At 34.0% G+C, this 21,700-nt stretch overlaps 1 protein-coding gene across 1 annotated transcript; it reads right to left on the reverse strand.

Moving 5' to 3' along the window:
- Nucleotides 1-1,655: 1,655 nt before the first annotated feature.
- On the reverse strand, nucleotides 1,656-10,219 carry LOC112028350 (long chain base biosynthesis protein 1). The gene is given in 15 exon segments (XM_065773460.1): nucleotides 1,656-2,060; nucleotides 2,137-2,264; nucleotides 2,750-2,891; nucleotides 3,074-3,169; nucleotides 3,258-3,398; nucleotides 4,072-4,246; nucleotides 5,144-5,276; nucleotides 5,396-5,468; nucleotides 5,558-5,651; nucleotides 6,059-6,150; nucleotides 7,390-7,406; nucleotides 7,409-7,483; nucleotides 7,586-7,816; nucleotides 9,602-9,682; nucleotides 9,830-10,219. Coding segments are annotated over 13 exon segments (1,491 nt in total). The 5' UTR covers nucleotides 7,740-7,816; nucleotides 9,602-9,682; nucleotides 9,830-10,219; the 3' UTR covers nucleotides 1,656-1,889.
- Nucleotides 10,220-21,700: the final 11,481 nt, after the last annotated feature.

Consider the following 21,700-nt stretch of genomic DNA (forward strand, 5'->3'; position numbering starts at 1 on the left):
AAAAATTTAGAGAATCTACTAGAAATACTCTTATTATTTTTTTATAATTTTTATTAGATAATTTTATAATCACGATGGTGGTGGTGTGATTTGAACATTGGACATCTTTATTAGAAATATTAAGAGGTGCATGTTGAGCTACAAAGCCTAACGATAAAATAGCTTCTAACGTGACAGCACACTGTCATTGGGCCCTCCAATGCACCATAATAACAATTTTGCCATTGAAACTCAAATTTCATGACTTGAAAACACTAAAATGGTGTTCCCGATTTTCATCGCTCTAACCCAATTTTTTTTGAGTTTTGAGTGATGAGAACATAACTCAATAATTATGTCAAACAACTGTTTGTGTTGTGGATCTTACATGTTTTGAGTTTTAGATGATGAAAACTAAGTTATATAACGTAGTTTTCACCAATTCAAACACCATATTAGTCATTAGATGTTTGGTCCAATTCCATAAGAAACCAAGAAAAGAGTTTGCACTTTGCATAGAGGAACTCGTAAGTCGTAACTCGTAACCAAGTATCCCAAAACCCACCCATAAATATTCCTTTACTAATAAGACCACATTCTAGGCATGATCATGATGAACATTTGCAGTGATGCACATGTTCTATCTCTACTCTCCACCAGACTCTCTTCCATCTCTATCTCCTCCATACAAATATCAAATCCAAACAAATCATCAAAATCATCAAACAAATCCTAGATCTAGATCTTAACTCATCAAACCCATATAGTTTTCTTAAATCTAAATCTCAAACCCATTTACAAAACCATATCATCAAACCCATATACGAATCTATGTGAATCATCAAAGAAGAAGAAGAAGTGATCAAGACGAAAAAGAAGCAGCGGCTATAGCAGTAGAAAAAAAAAAAAAAAAACCCTGGAACCTTGGAGGAACAGAGCAACACCAACGCTGCTCCAAACCCAAACCCAAACATGAGAGCTGTTGAGGAAGAAGAAGATGATGAGCTTGAAGAGCGAGAGATCACTGTTGGGGAATTGTGTTTTTTTTTTTTTGTTGATTGTTTACATGTTTGATAGGAATGAATTAGCTGAAGATTTGTGGGTGTGGATGAATATTTTATTTGAATAAATGTGCATAATAGACAAACTGATGTAGGTATTTTGTAAAAATGAAAGTGTAAAAAAGAAAAATAAGTTTTAGATGTGTAAATTTACAAAATTTTTGCATCTACTAATGCAGATGCTCTTACTAATGAATTTTTCCACCATCCATTATAAGATTCAATCAACTTCAAACACTATATTAAGCCTAGTTGAATTTTTTCTCGCCATGTATTGATTACCCAAAAAAGAAAAACGCCGCCATCATACACAGGCCTTTCCTTTTCAGAACATCAGTGAAGTTGCTAATTGGTAACAAAGCATTTTGAAGACGGGTCCCAGCATGACCCGTCTTCAAAATGCTTCCAGAGGTGACGCTTATATCATCTTTTCCTTATCTTGAATAAAGCAGTTAGAGAGGTTCAGAAGAATAAATATTTAATCTCTACAATTTTTACATCCCAAAAATGTCCACAGTACAGTGAACAAACACTCAATTTTTTTTCCCTTTGATAGGTAGATAATGGAGACAGGTGGAGTTTGAACTACAAACATGTGACAAGACACCCAAAGGATGCTATTAAAACTATGGCTTATATTAAAAGTACTCAAAAGTTGCATGAACAAAATTTGCCATTCTAAAAATAATTGCACAGGATTTACTACATAAATTATCAACAATGACAGGCCGTAGCCTACATTACAAAAATTGTCTTAAAATATGAAGGGCATCTAAAAGAAACCTGATGAGGTCCAGCAAGAGCGGACAGAGTAGAGATTTGACATGCACCACTCAGTTTTAACTAGTTTTAACTCTTGAGCACCAATGCTGTAACTCTTTTCAATGATTCGGCTGCCTTCTGCAGATCAGATTCTGAATGGGCCGCAGAAACAAACAATCTGATACCAACGGGCAAACGGCACTTATCAAGTGTTGATCTTTTGGAAGCCACCACAAATACGGAGTCTTCCTTCAACACCTGAAATCATACAACAATTAGGAAATAAAAATTGCAAAAGGTATGAATAGAAAATGGATAAAGCTATTTTACTTACACGGTCAGCAATGTCCTCAAGAAGACTTAAGTCATTTTTCATTGATCCTGTTGACTTCTCTAATTTGAGAAAAACAATGGGTGATTCAGGATTACTTGCTATCGAGAGGCCAGGTATATCTGACAGTCCTGCAGTCACCGAATATATTTTGAACTAAACAGTATGAAAGCAGCTTTAAGCAAGCATATCTATATTTATTAATTAATTTTTGGTTGACTTCATAAGTTTTAACAAGAAGGTAGGAACATAAAAAATTGGATTTTGATAGATTAAACAATTGTGTTTTCAATGGCTGGATGCAGCACCATGTATTCAAGGCATATATCTAAAGTAAGCAGACTTGTTTTAAAAGGTATAATTCAGAGGTAAATACATAAAAATATTACACATGGCCATGCAGCCTAAAGCAACCAACTTTAAGCAACGGACAATAATGCCCTATCAATAGTTGTTTCTTGCACCTATGCCTATAATGATTAAAAAAAAAGGGATAAATGGTACTATTATAAAGCATTACTGAACATAAAATTCTTCAGCTCCCAATGTATGGTATTTTTATTCTTTCCAAATATATCCAACATCAGTTAGCAGCGAGGTAGAATTTAGAACCAACCTTTCCATAAGAGAGCAGTGTTTGCCTTCAGCTTCGTTATCAGACCAGGATTTTCCTCCAGGACATCAATAGCGGTTATTGCAGCACTCGCAAGATATGGGGGCAAAGAAGCAGAAAAAACGTATCCGGAACTGCTCAATCGCTGCCAAAAATTAGCGCACAGACAGACATTAGCACTTAAAACACTGGACAAGAAATCTATTATTATAAAATAAGCATTACCATCTAGAATAGAATAGTATAAAACTTTTGAATTGTGTATACATCCAATCAGCAAAATTGTTCATTTTACTAGGTCATTCTTATAATTTACTATTTACATACTTGGTGATCAATAACTCTAGCACTTCCAGTGCAGAATCCTCCTTCCGTGGCTAATGCATGTCCCATTGCAGCAGTTACAATATCTATCTTGTCAATCTGCATACCGTATCACCATCAATCACAAACAGAAACTGGGAAATTTATTTAGAAGAAAAAGGGGTTCGGATAAGTTTTCATAACATACTGGAACCCCACAGTACTCAGTGAGACCTCTTCCAGAACTGCCAAGCACTCCAAATGAGTTGCTCTCATCCAATAAAACACGAAACCGATGTTTCTCCTTCAATCTAATGATCTCATCTAAGGGAGCAATTTGGCCAGAATTCTGCAAATTTTAGAAACAGATATCCAGTGCTTTATAAAAAAGGTGGCAGTGGCAAATATGGCAAAATTAGTAGAAAGAATCAGTGTGGATACCATTAACAATGCAAAGCCATCATGGTGTACCATTAAAATTATCATAGTCAATTCTTTTTTTTATTATTATAAATTTGATAGTTACAATGGGGGGAGGCAATTTGAACCCTAGATGTCTACGTTGAAAACACTAAAACGTGCCAGTTGAGCTAAAAGGCTCTTGGCCCAAATGTACAACCCTCTACCCTGAGAAATAAATTAAACAAATCTAATGGGAAGAGAAGAAATTGGCTTCGGAAACAGAAAAGAATAAAACAGCTTAATAGTCTATTACAACTCTCCCAATTCTCTGTGGAACTGGAGAAAAATGGCAAACACCAATTAGAGAGATTGCAACACTTAAGAATATGCTACTGTATTTGCAATTGCCCATCTTTCTTCTACTGACTACTGCCAGAATGTATAGCAGTAATTCATGGAGAAACTTAACAACTACTGCAACATGCAACATAAAGACAATAGTTCAGGGTGCCTCCTATGTTTGTTCACGATGTCTAAGCACATGAGCCAAGTTAATGTGTGAGATGTACACAAATGAAGCAAAGGTGGATTTTTTAAATATATAAAGCACAAAAATTTACCTGGTATACAGCTTCCACAACAATGTAGCGCCGCAATTTCTTAGCCCGTTGATTCTCTGCAGTGAATTTCTCCAGAGTATTTCTTAGAGATTCCACATCATTGTGTTTGAAATACACAATTGTGCTTCTAGAAAGGTAAAGGCCATTTTGTATTCCCCAGTGGACTCCCTCATCCCTGAACAGGAACGACAAGAACCAAATTAAAGTACAGAAACAAATTTACAGCAGAAAACCTATTTTAACAGCCAAAACTCCTAATTTATGCTGAAATCTAGAAGGCACAAGGATATATGTCAAAATTGGCTAAGGTAGGCTAGCAAGCTAATAAGGCTGGTTGCATCAACGTTCTTACATCAACAAAAGAAGGCCAAGCAACGATCACATTTGTAGTTACCTTCTTTTGAAATTCTATCTCACTACGGTCATTTTTAATCATGATTTTTTTTTTTTTTTGGGGGGGGGGGGGGGGGGTGGGGTGGGAATCCATTTAATTCAGAAGTAAAAATTTACACCCACCTTCATAAAATATCTCTTCAACAGAGTTGTGTTTCAATATAATTATATAAACTATATTTCTATTTCCAAAGTAGAAAAATAGTTTTTCCTCCAACAATTGTGCATGGTTTTCTTATAAGGAAAAAGGAAAATTTATTTCTTTAAAAACACCATCTGATGCAGAAGCAAAAATTAAGCAATAATTGGATACATTCACTCTCCTCATTATGTTATTTACACCCACATTAGAGCTAACACTCTTGTCACCCAATTACCACCCCCAGTCATTGCTACTGTCTACAACATTCATCCCATCACAAGCAACTTGCCCCCTCTGAATCCAACCCATCATCATTGATATTTTTCTCACCCCCACAAAGAAGAGCACCTTATGATTGCCCACATAGCCACCAACATGTCTTCAAAAGTGTCTCTTAACAAATTCACAAACATGATTTTCCTCTTAGAATTGATTTTAACACAGTATAATTATTTCCTTTGATTATAAATACATACACAGAAAGAAATCCTAAAGGAACCTAACTTTTATACTACAATCAAGATTATGTATACTCACACCACAACAACGTCTCCTTTTTTGCAGAATGCTGGAATTGCACTGAACATGGTAGAGAGTCCATAAGAATAGAGAATTGAATCAGGAGTTCCCAAAAACTTTGCTATTCTTGCCTCACAATCAAGGTGTACATCTAGTAAGAGGGAAAAATATATAAGTAATCATCAAAAATAAAATATTTTCCATGTGAAAACTTTTTTTTTTGGGGGGGGGGGGGGTGCTCTTGATGGTAGTTTCAAGATTAACTCTTACCAATTGTTCCATAGAACCCACGAGGACCACAAGACCCAACACCATATTTCTCCAATGCAGACGTACATGACTCCTAAGAAAAAATATTGTTATAAATGCTCCATCCCAACAAAGAATCGTAAATGAAAAACAAAATATATAATAGGAACCACATTTCCTTACAAGTAACTTCTCATGTCCTATCAATCCAAGATAATTTGCTGAAGCAAAATTGACAACTTCTTTGCCATTGATTATTGTATGCACCCCTGCAGCACTGCCAGAAGGAGAAGACACAACTCATGAGCAACAATACCTCTTTTTTGTGGTTGATAAGTGCTCATGAGTAACAATACTTTAGACTTTTTTAAAACACTTTTTAGTTCTTATTCAGAACCCTAATGTTTAACTTATGAATAATTAAAAGTCCATAAACACAATTATTTGTCCATATAATAAAACACACAAAAACGAAAGAAAATAGCAATAAAATGTAGTGCTAGGGAAGAAACTTTCTATAGAGGAGAAAAAATATGCATGAAACTCATAACTAGAAAAATATTTCCTCTTAAAGTTCAAGTGGAAAAAAAGAAAAAAGAAAAAAAAGAACAAAACATATAGGTAGAGGAATTATTCTGACACAAATCAAGGAATCCTCTACATAGAGATCGCAACTATACTCACCTTTCCAACACGGGAGGTTCACTCTGCATCTCTTCTGTAATAGGAGGAATGAGAGATTCTGGGACCCATTCATCACATAGCTCATCTATTTCCTATCAACATCAGGAAAAGCTTCAGTGCCAGCCCTCAGTGAAACAGAATTAAGTAAAATCACAAAAGCACACAATAGACATACAGAACCCAGTGACAATTTCAATCCTATGCATTCAACTCTAACGATGATTTCATATGTCACCATAATTCAAAATTCAGCCAGGATTTCAAGCAGTGTCAAGAGTTAAGGTGTAAGTTTAATGATAATGACTTTCCAACATTGGCTAAATTGATATTTTTACTTTTCTTTTTATGAAAAAAAAAAAAAATTCCTTATATTGACTTTAGCAACAAAGATCCAGAGGGTGAAAGAAAGAGACAAAACTCCTGCACCAAAATAAACTAGCTTTAAGCAGCAGTACAACCTTCATCTATGCCAACTACGATAGAGCAGAAACATTGCTAAGCCACATAACATTAAGAGCACTACACATAGGCCCAATCCACTGCAGAAGCCATAATACCACCCTCCCTTCTCCCTTTCCCAACACCCCCCCCCCCCCAACCCCCAAAACAATTAAAAATAAGAAGAAAAATAACACCATATACACCCACCAATAGTTATCCAAAAGAGATTGCAAGACATTGGCAGAATATTAAAAATTATTTTGGCAAACCAATCATCATTAGGGAGAAGTTTTCTACATTTATACCAAAAATGTTCTGAAACACTCTGTTCCACAGAACATGATCAGCAGAATTTTGTGACAAAAAATTTCTTTCAATTTGTAAAGCATACTAATGTGGGAGACCAAGAAGATTTTTATTTAGTATTATTTATGTTTGCAATCAATTGTATTTTTATGTATTAGGTCCTAGTAATTTATTAGGATAATATATTTTAATTTGGAAGAAGGTTATTTTTGTAATAAGGCAATAAGGGCTTCCTAAGCAATTAAAATAGGGTTTAGCAATCCTTTATAAGCAACCTATTGTACTCCCTGAGAAGATAGTTGATATTTTGATGAATTAAAAAAATGGCCATTGGTCTCTCTTTGGTCTGGTGCTTACTCCAGGTCCACCCTAGGTGCTGATTCTTAGTGCTTGGTGTTGACTCTAAGCTAGGTTTAGGTGTTGATCCTAAGTCATATCCACTTATTTTCCTATTGTTTTTAATTGTGTTCTGGTTGTCCTGTCACATTGCTAATCATATCACAGCCATCAACACTCAACACATCTCACTTAAGTATTTTAAAGAAACAAAAAGTTCAAGTATACATCAGAACTGTCACACAAACCTTCTTTGTTAAAGGCTCTTAGGGGGCTTGTAACTTTTCTGGGAAAGTAGGAAAAGGATGACCACTAGAAGAAGAACTTCCACAAATAAATGCCCTTCAACCAGAAGATCAAGGGAAAAAAAAAGAATCAGTTAACCAAACAATTATCAGACAGATGAGGACAAAGACATTTTGTTTTTAAGATTTAAGAAATTACCGCCAATATGCACTCCAAAAACAACAGCTCGAGCAGAAGGAGCATCTAACGCCAAGGTCACCCAATCTAAAGTAGTATTAACTATTTTCAGAACAGCTGATGCCATTTTACTTGATATCTCAAATTGAGGGTTCATAGAGGCTTCATTCATCATTCACATAGACAAGGATAGTAATGTAAGTATAATGTCTTGACACTCGTCACCGCAGCAAGTGGCTTAGAGACCAGAATCTGCATGTAGTTACGATTGTTGTCCCATTGTTATGGCAGTCAAAAGTATTACACAATCAAAAGCAAAATATTATTAACAGAAAAGATGAATAGTATTAAAATCAAAGATGCATACAATGCTACATGGGTATATCATATATGACTGCATATATTGCAACATTTTAGAAGTAACAATCATTTAAAGGTAGATATCTTATATCATCAAAAGTGGTCATGAACCAGCAAACCTTAACAAGGGCGCCATCCAGTTCAAACAAATTTCAAATGATTCTATTCCTCACCCAAAATTCAAATTCCATTTCTTTATCATAAGACAATATTGATTAAAGTTAGAAAACGCAAACAAGTTCCAGTTTCCTAATTTCTGCTCTATCAGACTGCTCAGTTTTCTGCTGGAATGAAAATATAAAGTATTTATTTCCCTTATTTAACAAATAACCTAATCACATCCACAATTATATATTTTCAAGACAAACAATCAACAAGAAACTTGGCAAAATTTTAGACTCCAATTAAACATGCTTCCACAAATCAAAGCAGTATTGTTATAATTCTCCAGTTCCTGCTTCTAATGGTAAAAAAGACAATTTAAAATGACCTGAAACCCAAATGCCTCATTTCATGTTTAATTCTTCTATGATATACATATGAATAAGTGCTTGCATAATACGTAGTCTACTTTCCACCAATCAAAAATAAGTCAGTCCTACTTACAACAATATCCAAAATGATAAGAACTTAAAGCAAGAGCAATTAAAACTCTCCAAAATGATAACCCCCTCCTACCGCATAAAGTTCGCTTCCAGATTCCAAACTTCAGCCTACTTATAATAACTCAGGAACCAAACCTAATGACGACATGAGATAAACCAATATTGAGGTCTCTCAAAACCGCCCACTAATCGCTAATCACCCTTAATTAGCCAAGCCATCAAAATAATGTTTTAGAGGGATAAGAGCCTCCAACTGCTCCTATGGTACATCTTCACAATCCTTAATTCCCTAAGCCAAAACAATAAATCTAGAGAAATGAGTTAAATAACATCTTTCATAACAACTTTTTTCACAATAGCTGTGCATAATAATAAAAATGGTGTCAGTGGTGGACTCAGATGAAAGTAATGTTGTTCCTATCACAACATGCCAAATATTGTATCCCTAACATCCAGGGCCGGCCCTTCCCTTAGGCGAGTTAGGCAATTGCCAAAATTTTAGAAAAGAACCGGGTAGTTTCAAATGAATTACAAAAATAATCTGGCACATCCTTTTAACCAAAAAAACAAAAATTTTGGTAAATCCTATTAAACATTGGTTCTAAACAAAATCATTGACCAAAAATCAACCAGATAAACTACAAATCCGGTCTAAGAGATTAACCACAAAACAAAACAAATAAATCCACTCAAAGCCCTAAAAATTTTACCTTGCTCTCTACTCTCTGCTCTCCGCCTCTCTCTAGTCTCCAGTCTCCACCGTTCAGTCTGTTCTCATCTGCTCAACAGACAANATTAAAAAAAAAAAAAAAAAAAAAAAAAAAAAAAACATTGTTATTCCCAAATCAAGCTGAGATTCTCAATTTAACATCCTCTTTTTTTCAATTTGTTTCGAAGTAAGTTTCTATATTAAGTTTTTGAATTACCAAAGATCTAAAAGACATAAACAACAATATAGTCGAAAGTTTGGGGATACGAACCAAATCCAATCAATTTTAACGCTAATCAATGGGATGGCACATGGAAATGAGTGAAGAGAGATTGAGATTGTGGAGAGAGAGAGAGAGAGAACCTGGTAATAGAGTCGGTTGAGCACGGCACTGACTATTCAGAGCAGCTGATTCTTCCTATTCTTCTACTTGTATTTTTTTTCCTTCATTAGTTTTTCTCGGATTCAGAAAAAAATAAATAAATAAAAACGAGGGATAGGGTCAACCAAATCCCATTGACTCCTAAAGAGGTAAATTTAATTATGCTCGTTTTACTGTGTGATTAAAGAAAGAGATTAAAATTTTATAACCTCCAATACTAGGACGCCACCTGAGCATGTCAAGTTGAATTTCGACGTAGCGGTGTTCAACTCACTGAATATGGCTAGAGACTGGAACGGAGCTGTGAATGTGATTGGAGCCCATTTCCCTCTCCCAAACAGTGAACGAAATGGAGGCAATGGCATGCCGGAAAGCGGTTCAGTTTGCTGGATCTTCAGAAAGTGGTTATCGAAGGCGACTCGCTGGTGGTGATCAACGCCCTTTCACAAGGGCCTGGCTGTCTCTCGTCATATGGGAATGTCATTGATGACATCTTAGTCCTTGCTGGTGATTTTCAGTTGTGTGAGTTTAATCATGTTACAAAAGAATATGTAATGTGGTAGCTGATTTGTTAGCCAAAAAAGCTAAGGATTTGTTGGGGGTTCGGGTTTGCTTGGATGACCTCCCTGAAGACATTCAACCCCTAGTCTTGCTCGATGTTCATTGATTTTGTTTTCCTTCTTCAATAAAAGCCCAGGCTAAACTAAACTATATGGACTCAAGCCCAACGAAATTTGCTGTTGGTCTAGTTTTGCTACTCGGGGCCAGCATTAGAGAAAGCACATATCCGTTTGGGCCTGGCTCACTACAGAGTTTTAGCTTCATGTTTTTGTTTGGTAAAATAGGATCACATACAAAATTAAGATCTTAGAGACCTAAAGATAATAAGTTCCTTTATGATATACATATTTTATATATTTTCAGTTAGTTTAAATGGTAAAATTTTCTACCACTGTTACCTATTGCAATGAAAATGTAAAGACAACTTTCTTGAACCACATTTATCAATTTATTATTAGAGCATCTCCAACAGCATATATAAAAGCAAAATAATCTCTACAATAGAGAAAGAAACCAAAAGAATAAGAGAAATTATAAGATCCACATGGTGAACAAGTGATGTGATTCACCATTCCACTAAAAAATTGCCACTTGTTTAAAATTGTTAGTTAGAAATTTTTTTTTAAACAGAAATTAATTATTGACTCAGCAATTTTAAACAAGTGGAAGTTCTTTAGTGGAATGGTGGACAAGTGACATGATCCACCAGAGGACTTTATAATTTCTCAAGAATGGTCTCCAATGGTTTCTCTAAATCACAAATTCTTTTTTTGCTCATTCATCAAGTCTGATGGGCTACTGTACATTAGTAATTGGATTTTTTTTATTAAAAAATTACAACAACTACTATTATATCAATTCTTTCTCTTTCTTCTTGATTTCTTTTTTCTCTCATACTATTATATCAACTAATATTCAAATGAGATAAAGAAAGAATAGAGAATCTATTGAAAAGTGTATTTGAAAAAGTAGGTAGGTAAATATAATTGTTCACTCTCCAAATAATACAAAAATTTAAAGAATCTACTGGAAATGCTCTTTATTATCTTTTTATAATTTTTATTAGATAATTTTATAATCACAATGGGGATGAGGTAATTTGAATATTAAATGTATCTATTAAAAATATTAAGAGTTGCATTTTGAGCTACAAAGCCTAACGGTATAATAGCTTCTGACATGACAACACACTGCCATTGGGCCCACCAATGCACCGTAATAACAATTTTGCTATTGAAACTCAAATTTCATGACTTAAAAACACCAAAACAGTGTTCCCGGATTTCATCACTCAAACTCAATTTCTTTTTGAGTTTTGCGTGATTAGAACATAACTCAAAAATTATGTCAAACATCCATTTCTGTTGCGAGTCTTACATGTTTTGAGTTTTGGATGATAAAAACTGAGTTATATAACTCAATTTTCACCAATTCATACACCCTCTTAGTCATTAGATGTTGGGGCCAATCCCATAAGAAACCAAGAAAAGAGTTTGCACTTTGCATAGAGGAACTCATAAGTCGTAACTCGTAACCAAGTATCCCAAAACCCACCCATAAATATTCCGATACTAATAAGACCACATTCGAGGCATGTTCATTATGAACATTTGCACTGATGCACATGCTCTGTCTCCGCTCTCCTAAGCTTTTAAGCTTAGAGCTCGGGATAAGGGATTGTAGCAGAGCTTTAGAGGGGCTTGCAGTTGTTATCCAAGACAGGATATGATGGAAGACAAAACTAAAAAGAAGCACAATTAGATTGCCTAGTGGACAGGAGGACCGCATTGATAATCATACCATCAGAATCATATCTCCTCTATGACACTATAATTTTATGTTTTAATGTTCTTAAAATGAGTGCACTGACTAAGAAAACTGCCGCTATTGGACCATAAGATAGTCCAAGTTAGTTATAATTATAGTATCAATAATTATGGTAAATAAAGAAGGATTTGCTTGAGAGAATGATAGAACAAAAGGGGACAGAAAGATGGGAGCTTGGATAAAGAGGACGATTGAGAATAATTTCGTGATGTAAAGGAGGTGGGAGCATGTGATGCAAAGCTCCCCATGGGTAAAAAGTGCTAGGGAAAAAGGTTGTGTGAGAGGGAGTGTTGGAGAGAATAAACTATGAAAGAAAAGCACTGCCATCCACACAAGTAGTAGCATCTCTGAACCTGAGGAATACTTATACAACATTACTTTAGAAATAATCTTTTTGCCAAATTTCATGGTTGCCCTCATGGTCTAATGAGAGTTTGTGTTGGATTACAGTGAATATAAGCAAGTATTGGATGGCCGAAAGCTGATTACACTGTTTCACCATACATTAAAATAAGACTAAAACTAAAAAAAAACGCATATATAAAATGGGAAAAGTTGCCTTATTGATGAACATTGGCAGATTGAGTAATTGACTCTGCAACATAGAAGAAAAACCATTTTACTTTTAGTACGATTCTGTACAATAATGGCTGAAACTAGTTCAAGTTCCGTGCCACGGAGGACACAGGTTGGACATATGTAGAAGGAGCATTTTCAATTCGTTGGTTGGACATATTTACGGAACATAAGGTCATTTCCATCTTAGCACTTTAGTTAAACGACAAAATTTACACACAATCAAGATCTCAAAGAGCTGCCTTTGTAGTTTGTATTCAAAATTTTAATCATTATTTATTGAAACAACATATTAACATTGTTTTAGACCCTTTATTAAGGTTTTCTAAGGCAAATTCAAATTAACTACTCAATTATTTACAGGGGGCAATCTTACCTACTTCCTTAGGTGATTTTTCAATTAAATTCATCCATGTAGTTAGATCGACTGTTCCGTGTAAAAGTATTACATTTAAGGATAACTCAATTCAATCATATGGATGACAAATGTAGTCCATTGATTTGCCATATAGTTGAATTTGATTAGAAAACTTAATGCACAATGTCCAAATCTAAAGAACTGTAGCTATATTTTGTCTATTGCAAAACTGCATTGTCATAAGAAACTTAATACGGAAAATTTTAAAGCGGGGCCTATCAGTGGTTGCTTGGCCTGCATCCAAGCTAACGGTCGGAACATTGAAATCCAATGAAGAGGGAGTTAGGTTGGGGAAAAGGGAACTTGGGGTTGGGATCATTTTTATTAGGTTTTCTTCAGATCTCCCAGCTCTTCCTTCTGACTGAAGGAGTAGTAGAATTGCAGAAAGAATTGGCATGTGGACTAGTGGAGCAGTTTGCTTAACTTGTAGTCTACCACTTCAAGAAAAAGATGCATCAATAAAGGAATGTTTATTTTTATCAAAATAAATAAAAATTTAAAAAAAAAAAAAATGTCAATCACTTGTCCAATGGGAACCACAACTTGAAATAAGTCAGATTATTTTGATGGTCTTATTATTGTAAAATTATTAAATATTGATTATTGGGCTTTCACCCTTGTCTTAAGAAAAAAAAACAAAAACAATGACAGTATGATTTGATACGCATACAATGGTATTTGATAGGAAATGTTTTGTTTTTATTTTTTTCCCTCAATTTTGGGGTGATGATAGTTTTCCATGGTTACTACTAAGTTGGCATTGTGACATGACATTCAGACCAAAACAAATAAGAACAATGATATTTCAGCTGTGACCCACTTAAAAAAGTTTGGCACGCTCCATAATATGGTGGAGTATTGGATTATTGAGTGGGTCTGATCTCCTATAGACATACACCTTTAGTCATGGATTTGTAATGAGTGGGGCTATCTTGCTTGAGCTCCTGTGTATACGCCTTACCTCGTATAAATATGGATAGCATAATTGTATGAAGTGAATAGCATGATTAAACTTTGTATGCTTCTATAGTCCTATGATTAGGACCTCCAACATGCAGCATGTAACCAAAGCAGGCTTGAAATGCAAGCCTACAATGACATAAGCTAATGACACAAAATTCACTCTTACTTTAAACGTCATTGATAGACAGTGCTTGAGCCTACAGATAATGACATTTCGGGCAAAATGTGTTGATTCACTCTTTACTTGAAATGCCATTGATGAATTGAAAGTCCTTGTTTAACCACTTTGCTCGATAGTCCTTGCTTATCTACTATGATCATTTCTTTGAATCCTCTTAATGATCCAACAACTCAACAACCAGCAACGGCTTGCGCTAATAATATATGTACTTAGGGGTGTGGGCTATTGCTCCAATGCCGACTTAACACACACCATGTGCTACTTAAGTTCAGAGTACATGTTGAAGACTTTTACATTCAGTTGGGCACCTCTAGCTTCATTTAAGTTTCTTCTGGTGTGATGTGTGTTGGTGTTGCTCTCTAGTCTCTAGTCATTTTAAATAAAAGTAGGATGGTATACAGGTGTGAATGGAAGTCTCGAACGGAGGGAAAAAAAACATATGAAACTTAAGAAATTAATATAATATAATTAAGTCTAATGAAACTTTTGAATTAAGTAATATCTAATATGGTACTAGAGTTAATGGTGGTGTGTGGTAAAGGTAATCAAGATCCTTTTGTAATCCGAGAGGCCCAAAAAATTAAAAGTTTAGCTTACTTTTAGTACTTTTTTAACTAGATATGCCATTTTGTTTTAAATATATAATGGCAAGTGGTAGTGAATTTTAATCCCTACCTTTTATTTAGTTAGTAAATGATGTGACAATCTTTCATTAAAATAAAAGGAGATTCTTTCTTAAAAAGTACTGGAAATAAGCCAAACCCAAAGATTAATTTTGCCATAATGTTAGTGTTAGATACCCACCAAAGCCTCAATCGGAGGATGCTGGGTTCCTATGTGGATTAAATGGTATATTAAGAGCACCTTTGGTACGCTAGAATATATTTTGTAATAAAATAGGTATTTGTCCCATAAATTGAAAGATAACTATTCCTTTGTAAAATAATTGTAATAGTTATTTCTTAATGCACATAATAACTCTAAAAATTACGATATCTGAAAACATAAACACTCTTTAACTATGTACATATAACATAATAATTATAAAAAATCCTCAAAACATAGAATCTTTCTCATGACAAATTATTCTTTTTTTTAAAAACAATCTTTCACACTCTTTGATACTTAAATAGTTTTGATAAATTCAATAGTTATAATAATTTGAAAGGGAAGAGGATTTGAACCATGGACATTTTTGTTAAAAATACTAGAAGGTGCTCATTAAACTACAAAACTCTTAGTTATACGTAAATAGTTATCATAATCCATCTCTCGTATAGTCACACTATCCATCTCCATCATAATTATGATTTATCCAACGATATCTACCCCCAAATTGTAATGTTATCCATCTCTAAAGCTCCATCAGCAACCACAATTTTAACAACTATTTGAAACATCAACTTTTTTTTTTACCATTTGAAACCCTCCATTTTAGTTTCCAAATCACACACATGCTCAGTTACCAAAAGAGTTAATCTCCATTTCTCATACCGTCATATTGTCCCTCTCCATCATAATTATGATTTAAACAATGACGTCTGCCCCATAGACTGCCGCCATGTTATCCATCTCTCTAAACCTCCATCATCAATCACAATCTCAACGACTATCTAAAACATCAACCTTTCCTAATTTTGTGTTTACGCAATTGGGATACAATTTTTTTTTTTCCAAGTTGATATACGTATTGGTTTAAAAAATGGACAATGTGGTAAAGATTAAAATTATTCAATTTTTAAGATAATTGAACCATAGAACAAGAATAAATATAATTGCATAAGCAAGAATTTTAGAAATGCAATTTATGAAATATGGATTTGATGTTTTATTTCAATTTTACAATCAAATGTACAATTAGAAAAAGTTATTTCATTACAATTTTTTTTATTTGTTTGTTTATTTATGGGTTTATTACATGTTTAGTCCCTAACCTTTATGCTATATGTCAATTTGGTCACTAACCTTTAAAATGTGTCAAAATGATCCTTATTGTTAAGTAATGAATGGAAAATGCTGACATGTCTAACAACCAAAATAAAATATTATGATTTTTGCCGCATAAACTGCCATGTCAGCATAACCTTAAATAATCATTGAAAGATAAAATAAAAACAATTCCCAAATAAGTGAGTAAAAGTAACACAGGATGTGAAGCAAAATTTGGGATAAAAAATTCAAAATCCCTAACCCACAATTGTAGAACAATTGGTTTGCTTTATGTTTTGGTCCAAAGATTAGATAACGGTCAGGCTCGACTGTATAATCTCTCTCTCTCTCTCTCTCTCTCTCTCTCTCTCTCGGTGTAATCTCTCTCTCAGGCTTTTATCTCTTCAGTTTGAGTTGGTATTTTGATTTTTGGTATAACTTTTTCAATTTTCTCGATCAAATGCTTTAATTTCAACTAATTCCTTTTTCTTCCTGTTGGGTTTAGAGATTGTATAAACTTGGGCTGAACATGCCCTTGAATCATTATAATTTCTTTTACGGTCTCCTTTTTCTTGCCATAGACACAGAACGACTTGGTATATTGCAAACTATCATTGTTCTTATTAATTATTATGCGATTCTTATAAATCTTAGTGCTAAAAATGGTTAAGCAATGTATAGGATGTAATTTGTGGTATAAACAAACTTCATTAACCCTTCACTGGTAGAACTTAACACGAGTAAAGATTAATGGTTGTTTATCATGAATCTTTACTTCTTTAGCGCCATGATTTATTCTTCATAATGCGTGAAACCAATAAATCTACAAAATTAATACTATAGATTTGCCTAGAAGTTTAAAACTACAACAAAAAACAATACCAGCTCAAACTAAGAGGGAGATATTATACTAGCAGATCGGTGACATCGTCAGCCCTTGGCTCTAGTTTTCGCAATCGGTCATCGCTATCAGGCATCACCCTCAGCGTCACTGGTCACCGTCGAGCTTCACTGTTATCCCTAGACCAAAATGTAAAGCAAACCAGTTTTTCTACAATTACAGGTTAGGGATTTTGAATTTTTTATCCCAAATTTTGCTTCACATTCTGTGTTACTTTTCTCACTTAACTGGGAATTGTTTTTCTTTTATCATTCAATGATTATTTAAGGTTATGCTGACATGGCAGTCTATATGGCAAAAATATTAATATTTTATTTTGATCGTTAGACATATCAGTATTTTCCATCGATCATTTAACAGTAAGAATCATTTTGACATAATATCAAAATGGTAGAGACCAAATTGACACATTTGAAAGGTCAATGACCAAATCGACATATAGTGTAAAGGTTAGGGATCAAATATATAGTTTATCCTCTATTTATTTATTGCTAAATAATTAAGGAGAATGATAGGAGTAGGAAAACATTTCTCACTTAATTTGGAGAGAAATTATTCAAATTTCTCATATATCTTTTTATTGAATGTGAACTTTGAAAATATAGGGGGTGTTTAGTAGAGGAGTTTGAGTAATGTTGTTTAAGTGTTTTTGATATACGTGTGGGTAAAAAAATGTGTGAAAATATGTGTAAATGTGTTTAAAATGCATAAAAGTGTGCTTGAAATGCCCTACGAAACGGGCTGATAACCGTTAGATTGTATGTTTTCTTGTAAAATTTCAAAAAGATCAAAGATCAATAACAAAGTCATCAATCAAATATTTAAATTTTAAATTTTTCTGGTCTAAAATCATGCATTAAAATTAAGTATATATTAATCGAATAGTAAATAATATCTGATTTAAATGAAATTTTACATGCATGTTAAGAATATAGAGAACATGTCATCCAACAGTTAAATTTTCAAAATTTCACATCCAATAACAAAGATATATGGAGAGTTTGAAGAATTTTCCTCCAAACTAATTTGGAGAGAAACCTTGTCTGATAAAAGTAGATGTAGTCTAAAAGATACCTAAGTTACCTTGAGAGTTTTGGGATGGGCTTGAGACTTACACGATTACACCTATAAAACCGTAATCTACTCCCCTCATTCTTCTTAATTACTTAGCAAAAGAAAATGAAACATTTTATAGAAAGTTTAATAGTGACTTTATAAATCTCTAAACAACCTCTTTTATGTTTATTTATTTATTTTATAATCTCCTTTAAATCTAGTACTCCCTCCATCCCAATTTGTTTGTTATGTTTAAAAAGTCAAACTTTTTAAAGGAATATCATTTATTATCTTGTTTGCCTTATAAAAATGTATATGGATAATTACAGTAAACCCACCTAAGGTTTGGCCCATTTGCGCTTTGCCTACCCGTAGTTCAAAACTTATCACTTTGCCCACCTGAGGTGCCTTATGTTAGAGATCTGTTACCCACCTCTCCCTTTGCCATTAGAAAAACACATTTTTAGAGAAAAACAAACATAACAAAGATCAAAAAGTTAGGGTTTTTTATTGCTTAAGAACTTCTTTGAGAACATGGGCCTAGGCTTTTGCTTCTGCCGCCGCACCGTTCCTCTTCGGCTCTTCAGGGTTTGCTTTCGAAGGTTTAGGTTTTTCTTATAGATATAAAAGAAATGCCTTTGTACTGAAAGGTGGGTAAAGACTAAAGATACCTCATCCCAAGGGTTCTACAAGCTAGGCTATATAAGATAGGTAAGATGGGCGAGGAATGAACTACAAACCAACAAGAGTTGAACTGAAAGCCGTACAGAATCCAATCTTTCTTGTATGGGGGGACCTTAGATTTGAATAGATTAGTTAGATTGTCACTTGCTTCTTTCCTTTGGCAGTGGGATCTAACTACGAGGGGTTCGGTAATGTAAGAGCTAAGGCAAGGGTTTGAATTCCCTATCTCCATGTAACCTCAACTCAATAAAGTTTCAATCTTTAACTGAAACATTTTCAAAAACTAATTGGGATATCTGATTCTGTTTTGTTCTATAGCTTCACTATAATATCAATGAAACGAAACTAGAAACTTTATGCTCTATTTGTTTTGGCTGCAGAGTTTGCATTAAATTTTTTTATCTGGGTTTTTATTCTATTTAGTTTTAGTGTTTGATTCAGAGTTATATGCTTGTTTACTTCTTAGGTTTTGAGCTCTTGCTTTCCTTTGGCTGAAAATTTTGCAGTAGATTTTGATAAGGATGAGTTTTTACTGATCTTGAATCAGTTTCTTGAGAAAATTAGGGACAAAGTTGGTGTTTCCATTGGGATTGAATCTTCTGAAAGTGGATATACTCGAGCTTGGATTGAACGGCTAGGGTCTTTGATGGGTAAAGATGTTGCTGGTTTGGTTTTGGATGGGTGTGTGGATTTTGAAATTTGGGATTTGGTCGAGTTTTTGATTATTAATGGGGTTAGTGATCATTCTTGTTATTCGAATTTGGTCAATAGACTTGTGGCGAAGAAGAGGTTAGACTTGTTATGTCTTTGTATTAAGCATGCATCGGATTTGAGGGCATATGAATTACTTGCCATTTTGAAGTATTTTCTTTGTCCAGCTAAGCATTAGCATGGTGGATCTGAGGAAAGAAACAACTCAGAGTACAGATTCAAACTAATACATGTTTGAATAACCCATTGGACAAGAGAATAGTAATACTGTTGATTTGTGTTTTGTTCTCAAAGAAGTTCTTAAACAATAAAAAGCCCTAACTTTTTTATCTTTGTTATGTTTGTTTTTCTCTAAAAATGTGTTTTCCTAATGGCAAAGAGAGAGGTGGGTAACAGATCTCTAACGAAAGGCACCTCAGGTGGGCAAAGTGATAAGTTTTGAACCACAGGTAGGCAAAACGCAAACAGTCCAAACATCAGGTGGGTTTGCTATAATTTTCCCAAATGTATAAGTTCACAAAACTACATTTAAATAAATTTATCAGCTTTTAAAAAAAAAAAGTTATTCTTAATGAAGCAACTAAAAAGGTGCCCCAATTAAATTGATTTTTTTAAATATTAGTTAGTTTTCTTTTCAAATAGTTTTGAAAATAAAGTAGGGGTATAATAGAAACATTAGTAAACTAATAATTTTTATTTTTAGAAACAAGACAATATTTTGGAACATCCAAAAATAGAATAGAGGACAAACAAACTAGGACGGAGGTAGTAATACATATTTTCATTCCTAACATATTTTTATCCAATGACAAAATTTATGTACAGTACTTTAGTTGCTCTTTTTTAGATTTCTCTATTAAAATTCAATCATGTAACTATTTAACTAAAAAAAATATTTTTTCATTTTATGAAAAAAATATCACATGACAGAATTTTAAGCAGAAACTTAAAAGAACAATAGTGCCTAAATTTTGCCCTTTCTGCAATTTTTCAAGACTCGTCCCACGGTGGACCAACGTAAGTCCTTTCATATTAAACGTTATCTTTACATGTTAGTATGAAATGTTTGATACATTTAACGTGTGTAGACTTAGAGTCTCCCCACATGATGAGGTACTTCTGATTAAATTTATGTTACGCTACTGAAAGCTGCAAAATACAAGGAGCCTATTTATTATAACAGCCACAATATCTGTAAAACGTGGGCCATCCAAAAGTTCTGACCGAGTTATTGTGGGGTCCACCTTGTTGTAGACACTAAAACACCATGTGATGAGAAGAGACCACCAGCTGGCTATGTCTACTGTGTGGGTCTCTCTCCATCTCTCTCTCTCTCTCTCTCTCTCGCTTTACTTCTCTTCCTCTAGCAGCTACCTTCCCCTCCTTTCACTTTACAATGCTACACGATAGACATTCCCGAGTGCAAGGTAGTGTGCCCCCAACCCAATTCCCTTTCCCACCACATCTACAACCATCTTTAAAACAATAATTTCTATATACTAAAATCTATTTAAAGGTGGTAATAAGTACTTTTGATAACTAATATTTCTTAATCTTTTTCAACCAGATTTTTAGATTTCAAATTTACTTTTCTCATGTGTACATCACGTAACCCACTCTTTTATTCACTAAACAAAGAATACAATATTTGTCATTTTTTTTCAATTATCAATATAATCTATTGTAATTGATGCATCAGAACAACAGTGATGAACTTTGATAAAGGTAATATTACTAGGCAATTACAACAAATCTGCAAACTGTTATGAGGAAAAATTGTGTTTTCATTATTTGATAATTCAATAGTTGAAAAATGGAAGATTTGTATCCGGACATTTCTATAAGAAACACCACCTATTGTCAATTGAACAGCCATTCATTTGACAAAAAATATCATGTATTTGACATTTACTCGGAAGAATCACAATTATTAATCATGACAGTGCTTATCAAAAAAAAAAAAAAATCATGACAGTGTATCTTGCTCGTGCCGTGAACATCTCCGTAATCCTATTCGATTCCTCATCACGTGCCTTATGTGCTGTGCTGCTAATCCTTCTTTATTTTATTTTATAAACTAATAAGCACCATTAAACCAAAAAAAGAGAGAGAAATATGAAAAGGAAATTAAAAGGGGTAAGATGGTAAAAACGGCGGGAAGGAGGGGACTAAGTGGGAAAGGCAAGAGAAAGAGAGAGAGAGACAGAGAGAGAGAGCCGTTGTGAAAGGAAGGACAATTTCGGAAAGAGGTGTCATAAAAGTGTCACAAACGC

Source organism: Quercus suber, unplaced genomic scaffold (assembly GCF_002906115.3).
Source record: "Quercus suber isolate HL8 unplaced genomic scaffold, Cork oak 2.0 scaffold_75, whole genome shotgun sequence".
In the NCBI taxonomy this organism is placed as follows: domain Eukaryota; kingdom Viridiplantae; phylum Streptophyta; class Magnoliopsida; order Fagales; family Fagaceae; genus Quercus; species Quercus suber.